Genomic DNA, 18,783 nt, shown 5'->3' with positions numbered 1-18,783 from the left:
TGTGAAGTTCTCACAGAACAAGGATTGAATATTTCTGTCCTTTCCAGTGAGGCCAAGTAAAGTCCTGTGGTGAGAATTTCAGAAACAGAATGTTTTTCTAAAAACTAGAAATAAAATATCAGATGATTAGAAAGGTTGGTTGAACCAAGCCATTTAAGGTCCTCTCCAAATCTGAGCATTTGTGATTTTAGTGGCCAGCTCTTAGGATCCCAAGCCCTTTGATATTCTTCACAGTTGAAGGTAGCCACTAATACCATTTCCCAGGAGATCAGAGTGTGATACCTCTACCAGAAGTCTCAGGCATGTAACCCCATGAATCCCCAATGCAAGCGAGAATGAGACCAGAAGAGGGACATAGAAAATGTCTTCCCACCTTTCTCCAAGGAGGGCACCCATACCCTAGAGACCTTGCCCATAATCATTTTCATGTCGACACTGTACTTTAAAAGGAAGAGCAGTCAATTTTCAGTCTCCTTAAAAAAATAAATAGTATAATGAAGCAAGAAAAAACAGGAAGAAATGAAGGGGCCCAATGCCTACATCAGCACGAAAGCAACAGACTTGATTTGAACACTCCCAAAGACTGCCAATTATGTCATCATGATTCACAGGAAAATATGAAATATTAGGAAACCAAAAAAAGGATAAGTTCAAGCAGAGAAAGCTGAAGCCATCAGCAAATTTCCAAGTACAACAATCAATAAAAATTTGTTGCCAGCTATCAAGAAAGCCCAGAAACAATCCAAGAAGAAATACAGCCGCAAAGCCCTTTTCTTCCCCCTATTGTTTCTCTGGAGATCTATCATACATTTCCACATATACAAACAGCATTTGATTTATTCTGCCATTTCTCCTCGACATCCACCCACCTCATCATGATATTAATCACTGCGATATTGTAACCATAGTAGAACATCAGCAGGGTTTTCTTACATGATTGATTGCCCAAGTGTCTTATAAGATAAGCAAATGTATAAGGCTATTTTCCCATTTTTTTGACGCCCTTTCTGCAGAGAGAATGCCTATTTGAAAATATGGCCATATTATCTGTCAATATAAGTTAATAAATGAAGAAATCCCCATTATCTTCCATCATTATAGACTAGTGGTTCCCAATCTTCCTAATATTGTGACCTGTTAATACAGTTCCTCATGTTGTGGTAATGCTTAACCATGAAATTATTATTATTGCTACTTCGTATCTATAATTTTGCTACTGTTATGAATAGTAATGTAAGTACCTGTAGTTTCCTATGGTTTTAGACAACTCTGGTGAAAGGGTCACTTGATACCCAAAGAGGGCTCAACTCTCAAAGGTTGAGAACTGCTGTTATAGACTTATTCCCTTTCCTAACCCCCAGGGCAAAGCTGCCAAGTCAAAATACTTGAGAGCTAATGACCAAGTACCCCCAGAGCTTAATATCCTCTAGAAACTGATATAAAGCGACAGGTCAAGTCATTTCTTAGTGTTTTCAGAAAAGGTTTTCAGTGTCAAAAGAAAGGTCTATGTTTTTTATTCATTAAACATTACTTCTCTCTTTTATTGATATGATCATTTGATAAATAGATGTCTTTCTAGTGGTCATTTCTTGAACAACTATTGTAGTCAAAGGAAAAGTATTCAACTCTGTTTCTATGTTTCCAAAATGAAAATAGAGCATTTAGGAGTCACTAGATCCACAGCTTTCTGTGGCCACTCAATGTTACAAGAACTGTATGTTACAAGATCTTTGTTCAGCAAAGATGCTGACTATATATGACAACGAAGATCTATTCTTCTTAACACCTCATGGAAGACAGGTGATAAGCAAAAATTACCATAGTTTACCTGTAGTTGCTGTCGTTGTGGGCTCCTGAGTCTGAGTCGTGGATTGTGAATTACCAAACCAAAACCACATCCAATTATTTTGTTTCTGAGCTGCTGCATGGCTGTTTGAGTACACAGTTGAGGCAACTAGATTAATCATGAAAATATCGTTTAGTGAGATTAACCTGTCCTCCATAAAACCTGTACTCTCTGTCCTGTATAGAATATCTCTATTTATTTAACATGAGGATTAAAAGGGGGACATTGAAGCCACTTTTATCCTTCCAGACTTCTACCAGCATCTCAGGACAGCATCAAGAAGGCAGATTAGGACATGAATTCAATGCTTCTCAGTCTTCTACTTAAAACCCCTCAAATCATGTCCAGAGAAAACTCAAGCAGGAAATGAGCTGTGATAGGAAGGGATTTGCTCACTCTCTTGATGGTCTCATTCAACCACAGTCTGGAGGTCTTTGATATAGCATAGCTGACAATGGCTTCCATTAATTTATCTTTTGAGATTCTTTAAGGATGCCTGATTCTCTTCTGTCTCTTCAGCCTTGTGCCCAGGCAACTTGTAACTATTGGCATTTCAAAACTCCACCCACGCTCATCAAATACAATTTAAACTTTACAGTTATGCAAGAATTTTGTAGAGGGTGTGTATTTAAAATGTTGTCACTAGGCAAGACGTTCTTCAGTATCTATCTATCTATATAGCATTTTCTCGCATAGAACTGATAAAAGCAAAGAATTGTTGAATTCAGTTCAAGTTAGAAAATAGATTGCAAAACTATTTTGTAATTAAAAAAAAATCTTTCATCTGACTTTCAAGTTGGGCTGGTTTCCAGAATGTCCCCCCAAAGAAACAAAATGGCAAATGCCATTGGGATAAATGTCTGGATCAGTTGGGACTTTAAAAAGAAAATATTTTAAATCAAACACTTCTCTGAAAAATTGAGATTATGGTCTTCACAGGCTACAGTTGCTTCTTACATACCATGGAGAACTACTGGATCGCATGGGAACTCCAGTTTAGAACTGGGGCATCGCATATAACAAATGCCGAAGATCACATTAGTGAGAGTAGAGGGAGAAGCTAGGTACTCATAGTGTACCCACAAGAGTCTACAGACTGCCCGCTATCAAAAATGGCACTAATGATGCTGAGTTTCCAGCCCTCACCCAGAAATACCCTGAGGAAAGGAAAAAACTAACAAGAAATGAACATACTAAAGACAAAAATGTGCATTATTTCATCTTCCTAAATTGAGTTGTGTGAGAGGAGACAATGAAAAAAGTGTCATCCTAGCCATCAGTTTCCAATTTGCCCCACCCGATGAAAAACAAATTCTTCACTTGACACCCAGAAGAAGACCTTTCTGAGGCAGAAGCCTGTTTCCCAAATTAGTTTAGGCTTCTTGATTCCAGAGAATTCCAGACGACCAATGAGAAGGGAATGGTGACACACATCCAGGCAGACTCCTCCAGAAATGACACTTAAAATAAACAGCCAGTGGGAAAGCTCCAGTCCACAGAGTTTTCCCTGTTGCCACCCATTGAGCAGCCTTGAGGATGGAATGAGCTAGTTCAGCCAAGTACAGCTTCCTCCACATCCTCAGCCAGCCCAGCTCCTGACCTCTGCTCCTCTGTATGCTACTTTGCATCCACTCTCTTTCACTGTGTCTCAACCTCAGCCCAGCAGTGATAGTTAAGAAAGCCCTTGGGCTCCTCCTTGGGCTCAGAAAGTAGGATTCTACTCGGGAGCTTCAAGCTAACTCTGTCATCCCACATGCTACTTTCAACTAAAGGTAACCTGGTGGGTAAATTGGCTTCTCCTCCACGCCCATTAAAAGAAGCAAGCCACACTCTCTGTAAGAAGGAAAGCAAAACTCTCTTTCGCTCAGATTCTGAGCTATATTTTAGGTAAGCCTCTCACACTCAGTTTCTTTGATTCTGAGACAGGATGCAGGATCCATGAAGGGGGATTTACCCAGAAACTGCAGCAGTGTCTGGAGCAGAGAAGACACACACTGTAGGGTGGATGGATGGGAGCCTCCCTTGCCCTGGTTTCTCTCTGATATTACTCTAACCATAGTTACCAACAGGGAGCAAATTACCTGGGAGGGTATGGGGCACTTGAACAGCTATGCCTTGTGTACGGATAGAATAGATGCACTTGGGCATGTGTGGAGGCCAGAGGTTGACATAAGATATCTTCCTCGATTTCCACCTTATTTTTTGAGACAGGGTCTCTCACTGAACCCAGAGGTCACTGAATTGGCTAGACTGGCTAGCCAGCAAACTCCAGAGTGTCTCCTGTCTCTAATTTCAGATGCATGCTGCTGTGCTCAATGTTTTACGTGAATGCTTGAGTCTCAAGAGTTAGAGGGAATCTAGTAAAAAAAAAAAAAAAAAAGTCCTAAAATAGATTTGATGACTGGACAGCTCGGATGAAGAAGTAGCAGTGCTTAGGGAACAGGCTAAGGATGCTAATATAATTTGCCAATTACCTCTCTTCAACCTATGTGAAACTCCCACTCCACATAGGTTGTGGCTCCAGCTGCACTCAATCACCACATGACAGATTTTGTCAGAAGGTTCTTTTTGGGTGGGAAACAGGATTTTAGGTTAGACTTGCTCTGCTTCCTGATGAGACCACTAATTACTGGGTTTGCCAACATCTGACAAAACTGTGCACCCCGATGATAAGCACGATTAACATAGTTGGATCAGGAGGTCAGGGGACCCAGGTAACTGCACATAGCTAGCAATACTGCCTGCCTGTTGTGCAGAAGCTTCTGTGAAGAAGTATTTCCCAGGACACTACAGACAATGAGGTGACAAATCATCAGAGAGTGAATGCCTCGGAGGGTGTGGGAAACTTAAACAGATACGCCTTGTGCACAGATAGAATATATGTACTTGTCCATGCGCGGAGGCCAGAGGCTGACATAAAATGTTTTCCTTGATTGCTTTCCACCTTATCTCTCGAGATAGGCTCTCTCACTGAACCTGAAGTACACTGATTTGGCTAGACTGTCTGGCTAGCAAGTTCCAGGTCTCCTCCTGTCTCTGTCTCTCTAGCGTTAGGATAGCAGATGCATGCTGCTGTGTTGGGTATCAAAAAACTGAGGTCAGCGTGTGCTTGCAAGGCAAAGACTTTACCCATTGAGCTATCACCAAGCCCCCAGAATATTATGGAGGACTGGGGGCAGGGGGATATAGGGTTCAAAGAACTTCTTGGGCATGACTAGAATTCTGCCCCTGCTCATGTCACCCTTTCCCCTCACTCAGCAACCTGAGAACAGAAATGTAAAACACTGCTAAGTGAGTTCAACTTACATCCAGTGCTATGGAGGCTCCCTGGCTTCTGGAGATCAGCGGACTAAAAAGGGCCCTATCTTGAATATTCGCAAGCCAGTACATTCCTGTCAAACTGTGAACAAGCCGGAGTTCCACCTCCCTGAGTTTCAGCCAGGAAATGAGAAAATCCACACCATACTAGGAGACCCAGCGAAGACTTAGCTGCCCTTTTTGGGTTTGAATAATCCTCCCTAGAAGGAGCCATCTGAAACCCTGTTCTAAAACAAACCAGAGAGGAAGTACAGGCAGGAAGTGTCAGAGATAAGAAGCCCTGAGCTTCTTCCTAACAGAGCCCAGCTGCACAAACCCCAAGTCATCCCTTTCAGCAAGACACTCTCCCCATGCTCTCACCCCCACATGCCCAAAGAGCACTGGGGTCTTCCCCAACAGACTGTAGTCTAAAACGCTGCAGTTGACAGAAGGTGATTCAAAACAAAACAAAACAAAACAAAATACCCTCACATTTGTTTTCTTGAACTAAAACAAATGAATGGTTTAGGATTGAGGAATATGACTTGATATTAAACAATCAGAACCTTCAGAATAAATCCGGTTAAAAGGTAGGGTTTTAAGGTGGGTTGTAAAAGGAACCCGAGGAATGGACCATACGCTCTACAGCCTAACTTAATAGAACAGTCTTATCCATAGTGGAAAGTGACAAGAATGAAGCAGGCAACACCACAAATTACTTCTGTAACAGATCTGAGGCATTGCTACGTCATCAGGAACAAGAGGGAAGAGGTGTCCTCCCTGAGGAAACCCTTCCAGTATGGCATTCCTTGTCCCAAGGTAGGGGGTACAGAAGTGAAGATGGGGAAAATGGGAAGGAGAGCAGAAGTCAATGTGTGATGACCAGGAGCACGGACAGGCACAGGAGACCAGCTCCCCAAATGATGTCGCCCAGATCAAGATGTCTAGGGATGGCAGAAGACAAACACGGAGTGCGCACCCTCAAGAGGGTCACTGGCCTTCTGTCACAGAACCGCTATAGGAAAAACAGGGTTGCCCTTCTCCTTACTGGTGGTCTGGATGGTCATGGTGAAAAAGTCATCCTCCTGGTCTCCAGTCGGGTGTTCAGTGGGAAGGTTAGTGTGGAAAATGTAGCCTTCTGAGGTGCTCCTCTCGCTGGAGGATCCGCTGCTGACATCCTCATCCATCGTGTTTGAGGCATCAATGTCTTCTTGGTGTGTCCTATACTCGCCCTTCTTGCTGTAGCGGGTACCATCACGATTGACAATAGCTGAAGGAGACAGAGATGCACCTTTAGAACTTCATGGCTGATACATCCTTGGTATGGGAAAGATAATGGGTTGGCGTAAAGCATGATTTTGAAGATACTTTCTTTTACCTTAAAAACATCCCTCTGCCTAGGGCTGAGCTACAGCAGGCAAGACATTGAGGTAGTTCAACCCCTTTTCCCCTCGCCCACACACTCTGGAAATGAGAAGGAGAAAGTTGAGGTACTGGGGAGTCCCCACATTTGAATGTGAGCTTTGAATCGCTCAGGACAAGGTAACCCCGTGAGCTTTAGTTTCCTCATTAGTGAAGGAATGGCACTGCCTTCTGCGTGGGGTCATCAAGAGCTGCAGGTGATACCTTGTTGGTAGCATTCAACATAGTCAAAATAAGCAGAGGCTCAGTGAGAAATACTCCTCCCCCTTACACAGTTCCTTCTGAAATATGTGTGATTTTTGTTACTATTAATTCCATCCAACCCCAGGAAAGATTTGAAATAGCAGCCATTCAGCCTCCACAAGGAAGATGCTTTTGCAATCCATTAGAAAGATTCTTTCTAAGGAATAACTTTGTCAGTTTAAGCCACCCGCCATTTCTGGCTAGAAAACTGGTTTGTCTAAATATTGACAGAGCTTCAACTAACCTTGGGGAAATTCAACCTTAAAATTACTGAACACAGATATATATCAAGATCAGAATCTTTGGTTTAATAATCAAGTGACCAGAATGAAACAGAGGAGAAAAAGTAAAAATAAATTAATTCATTGTCCATCCTAAAAATGTATTTTCTGCCTCGAGCCTCAGCCATTAGCTACACATGGCTACTTAATGTGAGCACTTCGCTGGAAATATTTTCTGCTAGATTGCATGGGTGGGTGGTACCAGGGATTCCCTCTGTTTCACTTTCCTAGCTCACTTAAATGAAACTATCAGAAAAACCCATGTTGCAAAATTTCCAACATCCCAGTCACCCTGATACTGTCTGCAGAGAAAGACCTGATTACTGACTGCCATGAGCTTTTTTTTTTTCCTGAACTCAAGCCAAGGCAATTTATATTGTTTTATCTTTTTAAAATATTTGTTTAATACTGGAGTGTGTTTCTGTCTGAGTTTATGGGCACCATGTGTGTTCAGGAGCCCACAGAGGCTAGAAGAGTGTATCAGCTCATCTTAAACTGAGATTACAGGCAGTTGTGAACATCCACGCTGGTGCTGAGAATTGAACCCAGGCTCTACGCAAACACAGTTAGTGTTCTCAACATTGATCTGCCTTTCTAATACCCATACAGTTTACAGATAATGGAGGTTTATTTGGCTTATGTCCTTTGAGTCTAGACTGAGAAATCTTAGACCACCACCGCAATGTCTTCTTCCATCTGCTGAGGGTCCTCTTGTTGCATAGTATGGCAGAGGGCACCACGTGGTAAGACATAGCAAGTGAGCTGGCTCAGGTCTCTCCTCCTTACCTCACGAAGCTACTGAAGTCATCAAGCCTCATCTTCTTTACTCCATCCAATCCTAACTACTTCTCAAAACCCTCAGTTCCAATTACTATTAATGTGTGAAACTGGGAGTTAAGTTTCCAACACATGAACTCTTGGCGGAGGCTGGGAGAGCATATTCAAACCATGGTACTGATAAAAAATTGCATAGATCTGTATTTTTGGAGGAAATTTTCAGGAACCATGGAAATTTCTTAAACATCTGATGTGGGCCAGGCATGCACGAGACACATTAGAGTCGCCTGAAAAGCTGAAGCTTGGGAAAAGTTGTCACTCTAATATTATGTAGTAGTTGTTAGAACACGAAGCATCCCATGGCTGCTACAGAGCACAGGCCAAGGGATAAGCTGGATTTGCATAGTCTAGGAAGAGCTCATCCCATGACTGCTGCCTCTATGTCCACACACTCAGCTGGAGTCTGGTTCCAAGGAAGCAAAAATCAGCTTTTTTCAACATTGCTCTTCTTTCCAGTGAGTGGAGGTAAAGAAGCAAAACCTCTAGGGTTTATCAGTTAACCTGTTGGGACATTCTAATGAAGGTTTCCCGTCCTCTAAATTGGGACATGAAATTTTCTATAGATGATCTGAGCTGGGTGCGGTATAAACGATATTAAAACACATATCAGGAAGTTTATGTTCTTCATAACCATGTACTTCAGTTATATCAACAATGGAATTCCCAAGTGGGTGTCTCCTCCCCTGAGACTGTCTTAATCTTCTCTATTAGATAGAGCACAGCTTAGGTGCACAATCTTTTGCAGCTACAAGTTGAAAAATATTATTTACTTTTTATTGTACCTAAATTGACTTTTTAGTCACCTGCAATTTATGACAAGTGATGTTAGTTTTCCATTTGTAGTTTCTTTTGAAAACCAAATGCATCTTAAGTAGAAGAGAATGAGTCAACTACATGAAAAGAATCAAGTAAACATGGTGCCATGGAGTACCATGGAGTTTTCAAATGACTTATCTTTTGGGAATGGGACATAGGGGTAAATCAGAGAACAGCTTCAAGCTGACACGGGAAAGGGGGATGGGTTATGGAATCACAGCCATTCTTCCCTTAGGGAAACAATTTGATTAATAGCCCCTTTAAATATTAACAGCAAAGAATGCGTCAGCCCCTTTTCCTAAGATGGAGACAAATCCCCTGAAACTAGAAGGGTTACGTACTTATGGTGACCTGTCCTTCGAAGGAGTTGGGTAGGTCTGTGACTGACGTACAGTCTTCTTCGAGAGGAGCTGTCAGGAAGAAAAGCAAAAGTATGAAATAAAAATAAATAATTTTTAAAACCCTCACAGCGAACATGCCCTATTAGTTACAATAAGGTTTTACTCTAATTTGTCCTAAATAACTTTCTTTTCCTGACACTTGGTAAATCTGTGAAGAACTTAACTGCCTTCTGTGGTGTGTTTTTACAATCGTATTTAACTTCACAAGTTCCAATAAATTTACTATTCCCACCCCAGGAACTTCATTCATTAAGAAAGACACATGTTGTAGGTTAGGTGTGTTGACACTTGTAATCCCAGCGCTAGGGAAAACAGACTGGGCTATGCCCAAATATAGAGGCAGGCCTTCTGTATCCGGCACTGTGGCAAGGCTGATGCTTCGTGTTTAATCAGGAATAAAAGAGTCACAGGCCCTTCTCCAATTAAGCATACCACTAGAGATGACTCTAAAACTCTTTTCAGTTGAGAAAGAAATGTGTAACCGTTGTGAAAAAAAAAAGTTAAAATAAAGGCATGTATGGACTATCACAAAAAATAATTTATAATCCCAGATATCAGCTTGGATGATGAGAAACTGTGGTGAATACATTAACATCGGAGGACTCTGAAGATTACAACAAAATTACCAATGATTTTTACCTAATCATCAAAATATTTAGTAACTAAAAAATTACCAGTCTTTTACTAAAATATTAATGGCTTTATTAGTTTGGCTAATATTTACGAATGCCTCCTCCTTGCGCAAGGCTTCACACATGCAGCTGGTGACGGCCACCTTTGACATGGGCACCTATACTGTCTTAGTATATACCATTTGGCTTCTTTTTTCCCCTTCTCTTCTATTTAACTTCTACTCCCACCCTTCTTTAAGATGCCATGCTATGATTTGGGCTAGCTGGTCACCCACAGGTGTTTCTAGGAGCTTTCTGGCCAGCACCTTTCTGCGTGGCACCCTCTGAAGCCAGCACCTGTGTCCTGACTTTTCATTTTATCCCTTGAATCCTAAAAGCAGACAACAGTGACTTAACTACCTCCTTGGTCATGTCTAGATAGATGCTCCATCAGTGAGAACAGAACCCTTAAACCCCAGAGAGCTATAAAGTGCTGTTGCTTTGATTTGAAGGTTGGTTCCATTTGCGTACTGAAGGGCTACCCACCTTGTCTGAGACACAGGCGGTTCTTACTCTCACAGTTCTCCTGCCTCAACCTATTGAGTGCTGGGGTTACAAGAGTGTTGCCATCACCCTCAGTTACATAAATCTTTTATACTATGTGTGTCTATTAACTGTTCAGTGACAATTTGTTAGGATGGTTTCTTCTAGAGTTGCTTTCTGACAGAAAAGAAAAGACGAAAGAGATTAATGAGTGGATGGATGCATACAGACATGCATGGAGATTTGAAAGGACAGAGGCTGGCAACTGACAGAGAACTGTCACAGGGAAGGCAGGTCACAAGCATTTTTAAGCTCGTTGTCATAAACTCTTGCACACTCATAACACAGGCAGAAACAAAAGTTGGCCAAACAGGGAGTGGCTGCTTATCAGTAACTAAAAACATCTTTTGTAAATATAATGAGGCTGGTTTTTAGCCAGTTGGTTCTTTGAAAGCAAAGAGCTGTAGACATTCAACAGAAGAGTGAGTTTTAGGAGAAGCGTTCTTGCAAATATTAATGTGAGAACATTCATAAGAAGGACCTTTAAATAAAAAAGCCACCAATGACAAAGCTAGTCTTCCATCCTTTCTAACACCTGTCACCATCACATAGCAGCTTTTCATTTTGTTTTCATATGCACCATGATCTAAAATTCTCTTGCTCAATTTACTTGATGGCGATTCACATGAATCTCACACCTCCCACCTTCTGCTTCCTTACAAAATGAGTACAAAGTTCATCTGATTGGACCAGAACATCGTGAAAGAACAGAGAGACACTTAGCATGTCTTTGTCAAATGAGAGAAAAAAGGAAAATAGCTCAGTTCCACAAAAAAGCACACCTAAGATGGTAACTCCAAAAATGGCCCACAAATATCAACATCCCCAGGGGCCTATGGATAAGCCTGGAAAGTGATGCTCTGAGTAATGATTAGAAGACATGTGCTCATTGATTCTTTCTAAAGATCATTTGCAGGCCAGGAGGTCATAGTAGAAAAAAGCAGACAAAAGGTAAGCCTGCTCTAAGTCCAAGGAATTCACAAGGTCATAGAAAATAATATTTCTCTAGCTCTTTATTGCTTAAAAATATTCTTCAAACCCCCCCTTATTTGAAAGTAAGGGCAATGTAGCTACTGGAGTGTTTTGGGGGGTATACGTTTTGTTTTTCTTGGGGCTGAGACAATCTGTGAGAGGTTTCTGGTATTCAGACTTGAAACATCCTCAGAAATGGGCCTGTGAATGTCCTGGAGTGAAGTTATAATGGATGGGGCAGGTCAACAACACTGAGGCTAGTCTGTCAATAATGAGAGTGTGTTCACCCAGAGCCTCTTCATGCTCCATTTCACCTAAAATTTCATACAAAGGTTAAATCTGGCCAGGATGCCAAGATGCATGGTGACCCAAATATGCAGTTAACATATTCATGTCCAAGTCCACTCATGTGACCTCATTAGATGGGGCTTCACTCTCTCTTTTTTTTTTTTTTAAATGCAGTTTATTCAGGAACCTTGAACAATCATCTGACCCTGGGGAAAGCCAGCCCACAGCTTAAATAGCCTCTGGGTAGCCAACCCCAGCATGCCACGTGGCAATGCAGATAGGTCCACATACATGGAAGCAAGCCAGATCCTCAGGCTTAGCCAAATGTGGAGTTGTTCGTGACAGAGAGCACTCACCATCAGGAAGGTGGAAGGCGGAAACCAGCTCCATCTTTAAGGCATAGCATTCCGCAGCTCTCTACAGTTCCCCCTTTTTGTTTTAGACGCATCGGGCAAGAGTAGAGGTCTGATCTCTGATATTAGAAATAAATTGGGACTTTGTACTGATGTTCATTTAGGTGTCATCCACCCAAAGAGCATCAGACTCTCTTAAGCAAGGCACTGCTGTGAGTGTCCCTGAGCACAGGGATTTGTTAAAGAAATACTAAACTTGGCTCCCCTGGGGCTGTATTCTCAGAAAGTTTGGCTCCACTGGCTCCAAAGGGCTAATAATTATTCAGTCTAGGTGCCAAGCTCTTGGTGCCAGCTAGAAAGGGCGCTTCCTCCAGGGTTGATACCTGTAGGTGTTCTGTGAATAAATTTCCCAACAATCCTCAAATAAATGAGTGAACGACCAAATCACGAATGTGAAATCTGCTCCTTAATTCTACTGTAAGAAGAGAATGAGACATCTTAAATGAAAGCAAGCTTTAAAAAGTGAGCTTGAATGAATCCGTTTTCTATGTCTCTTCCCTGGAAATCACTGGGCTCATTCATGTTGAGCTTGGATACTGAGAGATGTGGCAGAAATTAAAAAAAAAAAAAAAAATCACAACACCCTTTTTTGGGGGCTGCATTATTTTTTTTATTGGGAAGTCATAGAAATATGACCAGGGTTTTAAGTTTGTAGAAGTTATCTGCTCTGGTATTATTGGTGGCTCTTCTCTCTGTTGCTGGTTTATAGGGCTCCCTCTCCTGGGATCTCCTAGTTGCATTCCTTGGGCTAAGTTGAATCTCTCAGACATTCTTGGCGGGGAGCTGGACACTCCCAGGATTTTTAGCTCACTTCATGCTCTAGCATCCTGGATGTGCAATATGCTTATCCCAGCCATATTTATTCTCACCTTTCTATATTTTCTATATTATTTCTTCAAGAAGATTGTTAATTCATTTAAGACAAGAAGCACAGTTCCTGGTTCTTTCTTACCCTCAATATACTTAGCACAATAGCATGCAGATACTACTTATAAATATATATTGTCCTTAAAGACAAATTATAAAAGCTTGTCAACACTGAGTCTTTGTGGAAAATAGAGGAAGAAAAGGAAAAGTCCTGTTCCTTTTTAACGTGTCTATTTATAACAGTCATTTTGGCATGACACAGATCTCTAGCACTTTTCGTGGTTATCAACTGAACTAACACCCACCTCTCTAGGGAGAAGAGAGTTCATCAACACTGTTGACCCCTGTTCTGGGGATGGACCCAAATGCACAGGCAACATGAAGGGTACACAGAAGAGCTATGGTAGACATTTGCCTGGATTGCTTCAGCTCCTGGCTGTAAAAGTGTGTGTGTGTGTGTGTGTGTGTGTGTGTGTGTGTGTGTGTGTGTGTTTGCCTGTTCCAATTAAATTTCTCAGAACCTTAACTCAAAGTGACACCAACTTTTAAAAGAGCTGAGACAGTGTCTCAGAGAACACAGCTGTGTGATTTATTGCATACGTTCACTGAACGAGATTCAGCAGGAGAAGCAAAGACAGAGCTCAGAGACTATGAGCAGCTGGCAGGATCACACCAGGCTGGGTCTTCACCACCTGTCCGAGCCCTTCATTCCTAAACCCCTGCACCCAGAGTGTTCTATGCCTACATCCTATTTATCCTTCTGGGCTTTGGCTCATTGTATTGACTATAGGCAGCGTCCCGCATAGTTTCAAGTGGACTCTCTCCAATTTGACCAAACTCCATATGTATTTTTTTTTCATTCATATGATACGTTTTTTTTTTTTTCCATACGTCTTGTGATTTTTTTTTTCTCCTTGTATTTGTGTCTCTCCATGGCCCATACAGACATGAAATAATTCACTGGGTTCATATTCTGTATTTTAACTACTCGGCCTCAATACACACATCCTCTTCCCCCAAACTCTGCATTTTTCTCCTGAATTCCCACTCTGATCCTCAGTGCTTGTGAAACGATGGGTGGGCAGCATGGACATAGCCTAAAGACACTGATGTAATCCCCAGTGCCCGTGATGCCCCTTGTTAACTTGAGAGCCCACACAGTTTTTGTAACCTTCCTCCATACTATACTATCTATGGTTTCAGGGGGAGAAAGCCTTAAGCCACTTTCCAGTCTGTTTAACATCTTCCTTCCATGTTTAAGGAAATTTTTTTAGTCCTCAAATATGTGACAAGTCCACCTCAAAGCTTTTCCTTTCCCACCACATAGTTTCAACCCTTCAGGGGAATAGATGATACAGTTTGAGAACCAAGACTTTTTGATTGTTGGCATTAAAAGTTTGACGTTTATGGTTTTAATTATTCTCAAAAGACTCTGGAGATTTATAGTTCCTAGACTTCTTTGATTTGTGTGTGTGTGTGGTGTTTTGAAGTAGACTAGTAAGCACAACTTCTAAGCTCATGGTTGGAGAACGCTTCATAGGCAAAGGAGGGAGCCTAGCCTCTCTATCTTCTCTTAGCTCTCTTATTCCTGGTGGTTTCAACTCTTGGGTAAGAGGTCTTTCAGAAGGTCAAGGGTCTATCATGGCCTCCTTACATTTTACCTAGCTCAGTTTACCAAACTAATGTCAGCCATTCGGCTTGTACTCACAGACTGTGTACTCAATGCATGAATACACTTTCCTTTACACAGGGCTTCAATTTCCCAGCACAAACTTTGCCTGCAACTCCAACCTCTGACTACTGGGCTTTTGCCCCCTTGAATTCCTTAGTATCTGTTAGGTGGAATTATGATGCTCCTGTTGCTGGCTTCATGTAGCCTTCCCACCTGCCCATAGCTTCACTCCTTTACTTTGTCCATGGCTTTCTTAAACACCTCCTCACACGTAGCCTCCCATTCACCTCTCAAATGAAAAAAGCATCCCTAGAGCTTGTGCCTTCTTACACACTCTCCATCCTCACTCGATATAACTGATATTTAATTGTTCACCACCTGCTTCCCAAGCCTGTCGTATCCGGGCCGTGAGTACAGGAATCTAGCTCTTCCTTCTATTGTGGAGACTCTTAGGACCCGTTTTGAGTGGAAGTTTCAGGGAGTTCTGACCATGCCTCAGCTCTGACTGAACCGCTGTCAGTCAGCCATATTCCCACAGGCACCCCAAAGACAGCATGCTCACAACCAACCTGAGGCGTTGAAACAATATGTGTCGTAGCGGGAGGTGTTGGACGACGTGAGGACATACACTCCTGTGTGGTTGGCTGCACAGATGGCATTGGGGTTGATCCTTGGGATTACCACGGACTCATCTATGAAGCCGTACCTGCCAAGGAGAGACAAGGAGTCATCAACAGAAATGACCGGTGTGCCGTTTTGTAATAATCTATGAAATGACATCTAACACAGCACCACACTTCACTTTATTCTTCCCTAGGGATACCAGGAGTTCCAACAACTGAATTACATAAAATCCAATAATAACAGCATAGGAGAATGAAAGGGATCAAGGCAGACTGAAGCAATGTGATTTTACTTAAAGGCTGGAGAGCTAGTGATTTTTCTCATTTTTAAATTAAATAAAATGTTCATGCCTACAAAACAATAATCCCATACAAACGTTATGCTCAGCAATGTTCTTACAAGAACAAGAAAGTCCAGAAGAAAGAGGTTACACTGTGAGATTTGGCAGCAAATCTCTAAGAACACAAGTGGATTGGCCTTTCTTTCAGTCTGAGATTCCTGCCTTACTTCCAATCCTCCCCTTCTTTCCTGTCCCGCCTTGTTCTCCCTCAAGCCCTCCCTCTTTACTCCACTACTAGCTACGTGGAGCCAGGCTCCCACGCATGGCACATGGCCTGTCTGACTTTGTGAGCATCTCAGACTGAGGAGATCAACTTGCCATCATCGAACTGAAAGCAACAGCAATCAGGGAAGTAGATGGCAGTGGCTCCTTTAACAAAGTTCTTCAAGCAACGCGCCACCCACTCACACACCCCTCTTGGTGTTTCTGGGAGATTGTTGGGTCTGGAGGCCTTTTCAGATACGATGCGCATCACCAGCATCCTCAGAAGCACCCTAGTGGCCGCTAACATAAAACGCCTCAAAACATGGGATGCGGGCTGGGAAAATGCTACTTGAAAGACAGGACAAGAAATGCTACGGGACAGCAAGAAAACAAAGATGGGGAAGCTAAACTGGCAGGGTTTTAGAACTACAGTGTAGGTTAAAATGTACCTTCCTTTAACCTCTTGTGCAGGAGCAACAGCACAGACTGCAGCCGCCTGCAAGACCTGTGGAAATGAAAGTGACTCCAAAGCTCCTGAGCACAGCCTCTCATTATGTCGGTGTTGCAATGGGAGCTGAATGACTAATTCCTCCTCCAAACCGACAGACTGGTTTCCCCAAAGCCTCCTTAGCTGGGTGGTGGGAGGGCACACAATTAAATGTTAATAAGTTCTCATGGACCTGAGCGTTGCCACTAATCAGGGCGGGGCAGACAAGACAGAAGTCGTTGCTGAGGCTTTGGCTGAGCCTTCTGTCTTTTGGCAGATATCCGATTTCTTAGCTACCTGAGGGAAATTATGAAAATGAGTTTTGAAACACTTAATACCAGTCATGGGTGCAGGGACAGATTTTTGCTGCAGAGGTTTTTTTCCCTTCTTTTTTTTTTTCCCTAAATAATCCTCCCCAGGGAAACAACTCTTCACCCTGCCCTTCTGCATCATGTTGGCAGACTTTATCTATGTCAGATGTTCTAGAATTGATTACATTCTCTCGGTGGGTTATTGCAAATTTTCACCGCATCATGTTACCTGACCCTTGTATGTGTACGGACTATACATGAGTTGGGGAACATTAAAACTTCTATGTGTGTACATGGCATGAGGAAGTGACTGTCCACAAGGAGGAAAGACATATGGAGCGAGTCCTTGCATCCTGCCCCTTTATCTTGTGTCTTTTGGGAGAGTTTGGTCATTACATTCAGACTGATGACAAGCAAACTGAGACTCCTCCATGCACAAGCGCTTTGATCTATGACAAGCTGCTGTGTACAGTTGCTTCATCTATAAGATGTCTTATTAATAAACAGGGTGGTTTAAGGATTAAGGTAAAGGGTACCTTTGGGATTCTCCCAGAAGCTCAGCACTCTATTTGTTCCCCCGGCTCTCAGCAGGTGAGGAATCTGTGTTTCACAAGCATGTCTTAAACTGCATTTCACAACCATAGGCCAGCTTCATAAAACCACATTCTTAGCCCGGTGACCTAGTCAGGCCTAGTTTTAAAGCATAGCCTTAGGACTAAAATAAATGGTTTCACTAACTGGCCATCCTTCATGAAGCTAATAGGTCAGGTTCTATAGCTACAAAGCCATCACTCCTCACTGAACATTATCCCAGACTTAGCTCTGAGCAGTTTCAGATAGATGTCGGCTGCTGCCATTCAAGGGAACACTCTTAAACGATGAAAATATCCTCTGTATAATCTATGCCATTTGATAAGGCAGCTACCAGGTAATAGAAACACAGCTAGTGCTATCAAAGAACTCATTTTCTTATAACCTAATTTTCATTAACTTAAATATAACTCACCATGCGTGATTAATGTTTACTATATTAGGCAGAGCAAGAGACTCAGTTACCACTCAAGAAGTGGGTGCCTGACTCTATAACTAAGGGCCGGGGAGAGATGCGATTAACTTCTGTTTAATAGCTTCCACGAAGAGGGCTGCAGCTAGACTATTTAAAAGCATTCTGTTTGTGTGTGTGTGTGTGTGTGTGTGTGTGTGTGTGTGTGTGTGTGTGTGTACTGAAGAGGGAAGGGAAAGACACTACCTAAGCTGTAGGCTGAGATGGGGATTCAGGGCACTTACGAGGATTATCCCGTTCTTCTAGTTCAATCAAACCACAACAATTACTCGACTGGGGTTGTTAGTCAACCTCTTCTTCACGCATGCTACTGGCCACAAATACACACACACACACACACACACACACACACACACATATACATACATATATACATACATATACATATATGTGTGTGTGTGTGTGTGTGTGTGTGTGTGTGTAATATATATTAATATGATGCCCCCTGCCTGTTGTGTTTATCCTGGAACAAAATTATTTGGAGAAGGTCCTCTGGTGTTCTAGGTACCTTGAAGAAGACTTCTGACTTATTTTAATATAGCATTCAACTTCCATATCCTTTTACTTACTTTTTCAAACCAGAAGACAACCTAGAAGCTCAGAGAGAGAGAGAGCAGAGGGGAGGGAGGGAGAGGAAGGGAGGGAGAAAGAGGTCTGAAGAACGTGCTTTGTGTCAGGCCTGCACAGCCAAGCCTCTGCCAGCTACCTATTTATTTTAAACACTGTTATTTGGTTTGCGTTTTCTTGTGGTTCCGACAATGATACTGAATGCTTCTTCAAAGCCAGGAGAGTGCTACAGGAGCACATTAGGCAAGAGGGTTGCAACTGATATGACCTTAATGGCTTCCTCTGGCTTCCCTCTCTGTGATTCACAAAGGTGTCTTTAGACTTTAAATTCCAGTTGTCATACCGGTTTCAGGTTGACTTGGCCAAATTACTAGGTAGGGTTGCCTCTCACTCAACTGTCAGAGAGGAGCCTTCCAGAAGTAAGCCCTGCTCCTCCCCAGTGTGCTTTTCCCAGTGAGGGTGCTGCTCTTTTTACCTGCATGTTTCAAAGCCCATGCTCAGGGCCTTCTCCATCTGGGTCATGGTGGGCAAGGTGCTATTGAAAGCCAGGCACAGGTCAGCTGCCTCAGTTCGTGAGATGCTGTAGCGGCCATTTTTCTCCACGTGATACACTCCTGC

At 42.5% G+C, this 18,783-nt stretch overlaps 1 protein-coding gene across 13 annotated transcripts in view; it reads right to left on the bottom strand.

The window, feature by feature from the left end:
• Cd44 (CD44 molecule (Indian blood group)) overlaps positions 1-18,783 on the bottom strand; it is an 86,011-nt gene that overhangs the window by 33,101 nt on the left and 34,127 nt on the right. For 7 of the 13 annotated variants that reach the window (XM_060371712.1, XM_060371716.1, XM_060371715.1 and 4 more), the window contains exons 2-5: positions 18,641-18,783; positions 15,139-15,275; positions 9,084-9,152; positions 6,192-6,413 (exon numbers count right to left, since the gene is read on the bottom strand). The exon at positions 18,641-18,783 is cut by the window's right edge and continues 23 nt beyond it. In XM_060371712.1, the coding sequence (XP_060227695.1) occupies positions 6,192-6,413; positions 9,084-9,152; positions 15,139-15,275; positions 18,641-18,783 (571 nt within the window). Of the gene's footprint in view, positions 1-1,828; positions 1,955-6,191; positions 6,414-9,083; positions 9,153-15,138; positions 15,276-18,640 lie in introns of all 13 variants that reach the window. The other 6 variants (XM_060371711.1, XM_060371714.1, XM_060371713.1 and 3 more) reach the window with 1 other exon arrangement.

This window comes from Meriones unguiculatus, chromosome 18, assembly GCF_030254825.1.
Source record: "Meriones unguiculatus strain TT.TT164.6M chromosome 18, Bangor_MerUng_6.1, whole genome shotgun sequence".
Lineage (NCBI taxonomy): Eukaryota > Metazoa > Chordata > Mammalia > Rodentia > Muridae > Meriones > Meriones unguiculatus.
The sequence above is the reverse complement of the archived record's forward strand: the minus strand, read 5'-3'. Positions and strand labels throughout refer to the sequence as shown.